This window comes from Saprolegnia parasitica (genome assembly GCF_000151545.1).
Source record: "Saprolegnia parasitica CBS 223.65 unplaced genomic scaffold supercont2.45, whole genome shotgun sequence".
NCBI lineage: Eukaryota > Oomycota > Saprolegniomycetes > Saprolegniales > Saprolegniaceae > Saprolegnia > Saprolegnia parasitica.
This window is the reverse complement of record NW_012156439.1, coordinates 166,728-176,032: the sequence shown is the minus strand read 5'-3', so window position 1 is coordinate 176,032 and position 9,305 is coordinate 166,728. Positions and strand designations below refer to the sequence as shown.

The following is a 9,305-nucleotide window of genomic DNA, read 5'->3' as shown; positions in this document are numbered from 1 at the left end:
CATGGCGATCGGTAGTGGTCTCTTGGGTGCGCAGTCGCGAATTGGCGTCTGGACCTCAGCTGCCACTGGCGTGTCGCTAGCCACCGTTTTTCGCAGGCCTCTTCCGCGTGGCTGCCACATGGGCCGAGCGCAGTCCATGATTGGCGACTGCCCAATTCGCTTGATGAGTACCTCTGTCCCACGACAGCTCATCCGACGCTGAGAAGAAGATACTGCGACTTGGCGGATTGCGCGACGCACCTTGTTCTCGTGCGCAGGTGCTATACCTGCATATGTACATATTATAGTTGCAGCGTTCGACTGCTGGCGCGAGCTCATGCAGAATGGGGCGAGATCGATGACGTGACACAAATGGACTCATCTAAGGTAATGTGGTAATGTGATCTAGTTTTAAACAGAATGTGTCGTATAAAAGCGACGAGCTGTTTAAAACGAGAGCATGCGTCGGAAGGGCAATTTCGTGAACAAAAAGGGCGCGATCCATGTGACAACGACCCTTTTGACCGTGAGTTGCCGAGAGCAGTCGACAACCACGATGACGCGGCTGCGTCACAAAGATACTTTACAATCTGCCGCTCGCGACCAATCACAACGGCCACAAGGGCAGAGACTTGCGGTCCACGTCAAGCGCCCATGTCGACGATGCCAACGATGATAGCAGCTATGAGAGCCATCCTGTGAGGGTACACTTTGAAGAGTACACCTCTACGATGGCACATCATTCTTTACCGGTTTACACGTCGCACGGTATTTCCGTCCCCGTGTGTGCAGGCTTGCATGTGGCAACCGTTTTCAAATCAAGGTGACATCACACGGTTTGATTCCGAGGGGCGTCGTAACTGGCGGTTGTCAAAAGAAGGATCCAGTGGTGGCAAATGACTACGTACTAGCATTGGCGTACAATAAATAACTAAAACTAACAAGGCGCGTCTAGAAACGGAGGCCGTGGTGCAGTGAGCTCGACGCGCACGTGTCGAGCATCGATGGCACTTGAAGGAACTGGGCCAAGACGTCGCAGACGTCGTGGAACTGGTGGCACTGGAGGTGGCGCTGGCGGAGCAAGTGCAGCATCGAGTCGAGGAGCTCCTGAAAGTGCTCGAGATACACTTGGATCGTGCGCTTGGTGTGCCGGTGGAGACGCATGTGGAGCCACGTGCGGAGGTCGACCTTCTTCGTCGGGTGCTCAAAGTTGTGGTACAGGTCTTCCCAGAGCCACGGGCAAACGCCGCTGCACGCGTGTCCCGGGTCGAGTGCAAGGAGCAGCGCCTCCTTGAGCTGCGTGAACGCCGCCCAGCTCTGCTCGACGAGGTGGTAGCCAGACGCAGTGTGCACCTTGATGACAAAGATGACACTGTCATTGCTGGGCTTGGCCTTGGTGGCGTCCGACGGCAAGCGGATCGAGGCGCGGACAATCTCGACGCGAGTCGCGTCAAGGCGGTACGTCGACGAGGACGAGGAACACGAGGACGAAGACGACGATGTCGACGACGCAAACGAGTGGCGGATGTGCACAATGTGAGGCGCAAGCATAGTTGATGCGCCCAAAAAGGTAAATTAAAGAATGAATTCGTGGACGATATATTCGCATGAAGCATTGGTTGCCTACACAGACATGCGGCGGCATGTCCCAGGGATGTTGGCGCCACCAACTTTCGTCAACAATCCTGAAGCGCACTTTAGCCGTCTGTAGCCACGACCAACACGGCGTCGCACTTTGCGAGGTCCGATTACGAAGATCGCACTGTCTAGGTTTCTTGCTGCATAGCAGGACGCACGTGGCGTGAGCACTGTAATAGTCGACCGTCTTGCATCGACATATCAATGCTGGACGGGCAACTCGCGGTCGCTATCCAAAGTGATGTGTGCGAAGACGCTGCCATACATCGGATATACTAGTACGCCACAAGCCACATCCTCACCAAGGCGGTCGCGAAGCGATCATGCTTGATATCGTGACGTTTTGTCGCAGAACGCTGTGGCGCGTCAAAAGAACGCTTCGGATCGTCGAGGCGATGTGTGGTCGAACGAAAATGTGCGAAAGAAAAGGCAACGTGTGGACCGAGGCCGTGCTCAGGAGCGCCATTGCAAGCATCTCGAGCAGGTGATCGCACCCGACCAAAGCACCTTGTCACCATGGGCGTCACCAATGCAACTTGCTATTACTATTTGATACCCCAGTCCGAGCTGCTGATTCATCATGGTCATCTTTGTAGTAGAGTCGACAATGTTGCATAAACCTCTGCAAGTAGCAACACGTCGGACTGCGTTGCAACGCTAGACGACCTCGTCGATGCATTGATTGCATCGACGAGGTCGTAATACGTAATAAATGGCGGGGACACCAGCATCGGAGGCTGCTTTCCTTGAATGTAAAGAGGCTGACTCTACTGCGAAACATGCACATATCTAACAAAGTAGCAGCTGGGCTAGTGAAGCACTCGGCAGAGAGAAAGAGGAAGAAGAGAAAGAACCAGAACCGCACACCCGCAGAGGAGTGTGTCCGAGAGCAGTGGAAAGAAGAAGTGAGGCCACGAGGGCAGCTCACGACCTGCTCCGGAATTTATTGATATTACGGAGCCTGGCTTAGTGAGATCGAGTGGTAAAAACTTTCCACTGGGGAAAGGAAAATCAACCATCCTCGTGAGTGGAAACCGCCGCGAGGGCTGGTGAAAACCACTCGGATCCAAGCGTCGGGTGGATCCAACGGCCCAAAAACCAACGAACGTCGAGGTCTTCCGAGTTGGCGAACGAACGTGTGGAGTTGCGTTCTTAACAATATCAATGCACGCAGCAAACAGGCGAGGCTCTCGTTGCCACACCAGCCTCTACTGCGAGTTGTCGAGAAGCCGCGTCGACGATGCGAAGCTTTTTCTAGCTTTCTCGATTTGCGCCGCTTGGGGTCATAAGCACACAAATGTCTTGTCCGCCCAAGACTATCGATCATCCACCACAGTGTGTTATGAGGTTTTATAAATAACGTCTTCTCGTGAATTAGGGAATGGACGAGCGCGACCGGGCCTCGGCGATCGTGGGTGGTCGTATGTGCAGAAAGCTCGCGAGGACCGTGCAGACATCAAGTAGCTGCTTGCAGCGACCGCCGCGCGTGTGAAGGAGCCGCAAGAGCGAGTCTAACAGCTCCTGGAAATGCTCCAAGAACACTCGAATCGTTCGGCGAGTGATCACGTGCAGGCGAATGAAAAGGTACTTGAAGAACGACACGTTGCGCCGGGGGATGTCAAAGTTGGACACGAGATCTTCGTAGAGCCAGGGACACATGCCATTGCACGCGTGCCCTGGGTCCAGCGCGGCCAGCAAGTCGCGCTTGAGCTCAAGGAACGCGGCCCAGCTCTGCTCCACCAAGTGGTGCGACGCGCCGTCGTAGATCTTGAGGACGTAGATGACGCTGGCTTCACGGGGCTGGGACTTGTCGACGTTTTTGAGAACGTTCGCTCGGACGATTTCGACGCGCACATGGTCAAGGGCACGCCAGCCCATCGGTGGCGACGACGTCAGCGACGATGTGGACGACGCCCGCGACCGGTGGATCACGGGCGTACTGCTCGACAAGGGATTGAGCTGCTTCATGGAAAAATTTGCAATGCACGGCACCCGTCTGCGTGCGTGCTGGGAGGATTGGTGGTCCTTGTCTATGGCCACAAACGGGCGCCGCTTACTACTGCGCTCACGATGGTTCCGCTTGCAGTATGCTCCGTCATCGGCCTCGTCACATGTGCTGGATGCGTCGACAGCGATAATCAGATGGAGCGTTCCTGACCGGATTCGATCGCGCCCTAAAACACGATCCAAGGAAGCGTTGCAACAACCTTCGAACCATGCTTTGGGTCGCTTCGTTTCTATGCTAGCACCGGCGTCCCACAATTATTCCTTCGTCGACGGCGAAAGGGGTCTCGTTGGCTCACATACATGATAGTATGTACCAGTAGTGTGAACTAAGTGCCAGTGCAATGGTTTGGTCACTGCATATTGTGTACAGCGTTGAGTGCAGAAGGCTCGTCAAAGTTGATGCATCCCGGTCGTTGTTACGACACTTTTTACGCATCGATCAACGATCTCACCCACGTAGTGGCAGTGCATGCGCCGAAGACAACACGACATTGCGGCCAAGGGTTACTAAACATCTCAGCAGCAACTCGACCATTGCATGCACAGACCGTCATATATCGCTCTCAGTTGGAGACGGTGGCGCACGCACAAACGAACGACTCGGGGGCAATAACTGTCTTGGGTGTGCGTCATGCCAGTGGTGGGCAAGGCGAGTTTGCTTTTGACACAGTACAAATTCGGAAATGGCTTGCGCTGGCTTGCTCTGCCCGTGGATCTTGTATTTTGTGTGTTTTTGGAGTGGGTTTTGTAGATCGTTTAAAAAACTCTGCCACATTTTGGAAACAGTGCAATACCAAATCGACAGAGACGCAAAATCTCGTGTTGAAGGAATAAATATGACTAACCTATCGCTATCTAACGGACTAGCTACTACTTAGCACTCGACGCAGCCCGTGCTCGACATGGTGGCGCTGTGGTACGAGCGGGGCTCGGGCGACCCAAGGAGCGTCGGCGGGCGCACATCAATGAAGCGCGCAAGGACAGCGCAGACGTCGTGGAACTGGCGGCAGTGGATGTGACGCTGGCGAAGCACCGTCAGCATCGAGTCGAGGAGTTCCTGAAAGTGCTCGAGGAACACTTGAATCGTGTCTTTGGTGCGGCGGCGGAGGCGGAGGTGCAGCCACGTGCGGAGGTTGACCTTCTTGGTCGGGTAGTCAAAGTTGTGGTGGAGGTCTTCCCAGAGCCATGGGCAAATGCCGTGGCAGGCATGGCCAGCGTCGAGCGCCGTCAGGAGGTCTTCCTTGAGCTCCGAGAAGGCCGCCCAGCTCTGCTCGATGACGTGGCAGCCGTCGCCCTTGTCGACTTTAATCACAAAGAAGATGCACGCACTGTCGGGCTTCTTCTTGTCTTTCGGGAGGCGCACGGAGGCCCGTTCGATCGTGACGCGCGTCCGGTCGAGGCGATGCGTTGGGCTCGGCTCGTCGTCGTCCATCGAGTGGCTCGAGCCCCACGACGCGCGGAAGCGGCGGATGATGTCGGGGGTCGCTAGAGAAGCTTTCATGGTCAAGGCGGCAAAATGGAAAATGGGATCATCCGACGCACCAATCCATGTAATTCGAACGGCATCACTGCGGTTCACTCAAGAAAGAGTGCCATGCACTTGAACTCGGCACTGTTTGTGTCAATTGGGATCTCCATAATCCGATCGAAACTGTATTAAACAGCGCGTGCCTGCAAGGAGAGAGAGACATTTACTCTGTCGTTGCCACTAGTGTTTTAAACTACTCCGACTTACTTTAGTCCCGTCGACCGTAATCGGCGGAGCGGCCACCAGCTGGCGATTGCAACGAAGCCGATCGGCGTAAGGTTCTGTGATTCTGCGGTTGGGAGCCAACGGCGCGCGCCGTTGTCGCAACGAAAGCAGTTGCGACGTACCGCACTTTCTTGAACTAAAAGTAGCTGCACGTCGTGATGGCTGGCACACACACTTCGCGAGGGATCGAGGGTTTCTGTCCGATCCTCTCAACGTCTCCTAGTGACATGGACCCGACGGCGACGATTGGCGACATTGAAACATGCGACCATCGTGCTTCCAAGCTGGAGTTGTGTGTGCACAAGAGCAGAGAGCAGAGTACAGAACCAAGTTTGGCCTCCGAGGTGTAGATCCGCTACATATACCAGGTCCTGCGACCAACCAAATGCAACAAAATGGGCCTCGACATGACGACTAATACGATGACCCCGAGTTGCGCCCATCCGCTCGGTTTGCGTCCGGCATGGGAACGTTCTTGTGGCGGACAATACTCTCGGAAAAGTAAACGCCGTTGTCAGCCCACAGCCAGCCTGTTGTCCACTGTTGGTCACCGTGCCTCGGCTCCAAATCTCGAGCCTGCGCCGACTGTTGTGCCGTCGGGGTTGAATGCCGACGCAACACCGACAACCCAAAAATTGTGGGCGGTCTTTCAGCCGCTCGTCGACGCCCTCGAGCTCGAACTTCCCACGACGCTTTCCGCGCTCCTCTTCGAACCGCTGGTGACAGCCCAACGCTACCGTCGGCGCGCCGTGGCCATGATGTGGCCAATCCTCCGCGCGTGCGTGCTCCACACCGTCTGGCTTGCCCGCAACGACCGAGTCTTTCGCCCCGAGGCGCCCCTTGTGACGCCTGAGGCAGCCGCCCAACGAGCCGCGTTCTTGACCAAGCTGCACCTCCAACACCTGCTGCTGAACACTCAAGCATTGTGCCTCTTCCAAATGATGGCCGCCCTGCGGCACGACGCATGGCTACGCGACAACTAAATGATGGCCGCCCTGCGGCACGACGCATGGCTACGCGACAACTTTGTTCCGGCATGTGCCGTTTACACGCCACGTCTCGCGCTCGGCTAAGCCTCTCGGCGGCCGGCTCATCGTAGCACCTTGGAATCGATAGTCCACCACCATATCCAGTTCAGTGTAAATTATATCTAAATAGACTCACTTCAACAACAACCGACAACCCAAAACGGCTTGAGACGAGCCGCGGCTTGAACAGCTCAGCCGACTCGAAAAATGGAGTCTGAGCCGATCACATTTCGCCTCGAGCCGCGGTGACCCCTACTAGTAGTCCACTGCTCTGTCGGCCACGCTGTAAATCTACTCAACTAAGCGACTACTAGTACAATTCTACCGGTATGATGCGGTCTTTTACACGACTTGAGAGACTGTCCCATGTACTGGATACACACATCTTCCTTCCTTTTGACGCTGCATGGTGTTGCTGCGCCATCCGCTCGCTTGCAATAAATCAAGTTGAATTAATCAAACGTTCAGGCACACATCGGATGCAGCACACTCGACGCTATCGAGCAACGCGCGGCCTCGAGCACCGTGGGCGGTCGTACCGCAATGAAGCGCGCAAACACCGCGCGCAGAGCTGCAAAGGCAGCGCAGTCGTTCGTGTCCTGACGCAGCACGACGAGAAGCGTGTCCAAAAGGTCTTGAAAGTGCTGTAAAAAGAGTGCTGTCGCCACCTCCTTGTGCGGGCGCAGACGCAGCTGGAGCCACATGCGCAGATTCGCGCTCTTTGGCCGGTCAAAGTTGTGCTTGAGGTGCCCATGGAGCTGGGCGCAGAGCGGTCCGTTCCCGCATTTGTGGCCTTTGGCGAGCGCCAAGAGCAAGTTGGTCTTGAGTTCGCGAAAGGCCGACCAGCTCTGCTCGATAATATGGTAGTCGGAGCCGTCGTAGACCTTCATGACAAAGAACGTGTTGGCGCGGCATGGCTTGGACTCGTCGTCCGTGACGCGCACGGCTGCGCGCATGATGTCGACGCGGGTCCGATCCAAGCGGTGGCCCGAGGACGGGAGCGAGTAGCGGTGCATCGGCGGCGCTTGCGTCATGCACACCAGATACAATTGAAAAGTGATCTTTGCAAAGCATGCTCCGAGTGAAGACATGCGGTCGCCAGTCTTGACGAGCAAATTGGCGAAACGACTGTTGCGATCATCCTGTTCAAAACGCACTAGTCTAGGATGTTGTATGGCAAACCACAACTTGTTTTAAACCGCTTGTTGGAAACGACGAATTAGCCGGTGGATGCAATCTGCGCCACGCATCGCCTGATGATGCGCCGGTGCGTGGGCAAAATCAACGTGATCACTGACGTCGTATGCTCCATAGCTTCCTCCCTCGACCGTCTTCATCAACCGGCACACGCTTTTTCCGCGTCGAGCGAGGAAGTTGAGGTTTCAGATGTAAATCTTTCTGCTCTTCACGGCGCCCAAGACAAAATATATGTCCCCTTCGAGTCGTCTTTTGAATGGCAATCCAGGCGCAAGGTAAGACTTTCAAGTCGATAAATTACATTTTAAATGTCACAATATACCGGAGGCGCTGCTGCTCCTCTCTGTACACGAGGTACTCGTCATGATAAAACGACGACGACGCTTCCGACTTGACTTGTGGGCCGCAGTTGACGGTGACGGGGCGTCCGTCAAAGTCGAGCGTCTGGTCGTGTGCCGGGTCCGGGTGCACATTGCCCTTGGCCAAAACCGAGTCAAAGCCGTCCGGCGCGCGCTTCAAGGACGAGTCATCGTGCGTGATCTCGTGCATGCGACCGAGCGCGGCCTCGACGAGGAAGACGCAGCCGAGACGCTCGCCATTGTAGTTGGCCGGCGAGACGTACGAGCGGGACTTGGCGAGCATGTTGGCGAGGTAGATGCCCTTCCCGACGCGACCGCCCGACGACGGCATGATGCGCAGACCCGACTTGAGGATCGCCGCGACGACGGCGACGTTGGTACCGTGCCACAGCAGGCGGTGGTTGTCGACGTCCTGGAACGGCGCGAACCGAGCGTCCTCCGTGGACCGCTTGACGGCCCAGATACCCGCCACGTCCATGCCGTCGCCACCCCGCGTCTGCGTAATGTACGTAAGCAGCGTCGCGTACTCGGGGCTCGCGTCGTCGACGAGGCGGATGTCGGCGTGGAGCTCGGTGTAGTTGAGGTCGATCGGGTTCGCGGCCGCCGACGCCGAGGCCGACGCCGCTTTCTGGACGTCTTGGGCAACGACGATGTCGTGGAGCGTCGAGAGCATCTCAAACTTGGCAGCGATCTGGTCGGGCGACTTGAGCAGCGGCGGGATCGACGACCGACTGAACGCGTGCGGAATGAGCTGGTAAAACTTGGACGAGAGCTCGGCGATAGAACCCCCGGTGCGTGCTTGGAGACTCTCGAGGATCGCGACGCCCTTTGCGATCTGCGACGCGCTCAGCGTGCCGAGCGGCATGCGCGCCGGGTCCAGATTCATCTGCGACAAGGCGTCCTTGAACATGTTGGTGTCAAAGATCATGCGCAGGAGGTGCTGCGTGGGGAGTGGCAGGGATGACGGCGCGGTGTCACTGCCCACGATGCCCATAGTGGTCGCCGCGCTCGCCTTGGCATCCAACTCGATGATCTCGTAGCTGCCTTTCTTGGGCACGAAGCTCGCACGGTTGGCCCAAAGGTTCTTGGTCTTGTCTTTGAACTTTTTCTCAAAGGCCGCGGTCGCTATGCCGAGGTCCCACGACGCGCCTTTGGCCAAGAGCATGCAGTCGCCGTCCTCGCCGACGCGCCCCCAGCGCGTCCAGACGTCGTAGCGCTCCGTGCCAGGGTACGAGAGCAGCTGGAGGCGGTAAAACTTGTTCTTGGACGTCGTCGCCTTGATCTCGACCTGGTTGAGCATGACGTCGTGGGCGCCGACGACGACGGCACCGCTGCCGTAGCGCT

The 9,305-nt window shown here is 56.6% G+C and overlaps 5 protein-coding genes across 5 annotated transcripts; all 5 read right to left on the bottom strand.

The window, feature by feature from the left end:
- Nucleotides 1-862: 862 nt before the first annotated feature.
- On the bottom strand, nucleotides 863-1,530 carry SPRG_09153 (hypothetical protein; the record flags this gene model as incomplete). Its single annotated transcript, XM_012348590.1, has 1 exon — nucleotides 863-1,530. The coding sequence occupies one exon, from the start codon at nucleotides 1,528-1,530 to the stop codon at nucleotides 931-933; it is 600 nt and encodes a 199-aa protein (XP_012203980.1). The 3' UTR covers nucleotides 863-930.
- A 1,461-nt stretch (nucleotides 1,531-2,991) lies between these two features.
- SPRG_09152 (hypothetical protein) lies at nucleotides 2,992-3,585 on the bottom strand (the record flags this gene model as incomplete). The annotated part of the gene is made up of 1 exon (XM_012348589.1): nucleotides 2,992-3,585. The coding sequence occupies one exon, from the start codon at nucleotides 3,583-3,585 to the stop codon at nucleotides 2,992-2,994; it is 594 nt and encodes a 197-aa protein (XP_012203979.1).
- A 913-nt stretch (nucleotides 3,586-4,498) lies between these two features.
- Nucleotides 4,499-5,125, bottom strand: SPRG_09151 (hypothetical protein; the record flags this gene model as incomplete). Its single annotated transcript, XM_012348588.1, has 1 exon — nucleotides 4,499-5,125. The coding sequence occupies one exon, from the start codon at nucleotides 5,123-5,125 to the stop codon at nucleotides 4,499-4,501; it is 627 nt and encodes a 208-aa protein (XP_012203978.1).
- Nucleotides 5,126-6,840: 1,715 nt separating this feature from the next.
- On the bottom strand, nucleotides 6,841-7,448 carry SPRG_09150 (hypothetical protein). The gene has a single exon (XM_012348587.1). The coding sequence runs from the start codon at nucleotides 7,437-7,439 to the stop codon at nucleotides 6,870-6,872; it is 570 nt and encodes a 189-aa protein (XP_012203977.1). The 5' UTR covers nucleotides 7,440-7,448; the 3' UTR covers nucleotides 6,841-6,869.
- Nucleotides 7,449-7,899: 451 nt separating this feature from the next.
- On the bottom strand, nucleotides 7,900-9,261 carry SPRG_20730 (hypothetical protein; the record flags this gene model as incomplete). The annotated part of the gene is made up of 1 exon (XM_012348631.1): nucleotides 7,900-9,261. The coding sequence occupies one exon, from the start codon at nucleotides 9,259-9,261 to the stop codon at nucleotides 7,900-7,902; it is 1,362 nt and encodes a 453-aa protein (XP_012204021.1).
- Nucleotides 9,262-9,305: the final 44 nt, after the last annotated feature.

Coding starts and splice junctions, on each gene's coding strand:
- SPRG_09150 (XM_012348587.1), bottom strand. CDS start 7,439: ATGACGCAAGCGCCGCCGATGCACCGCTACTCGCTCCCGTCCTCGGGC.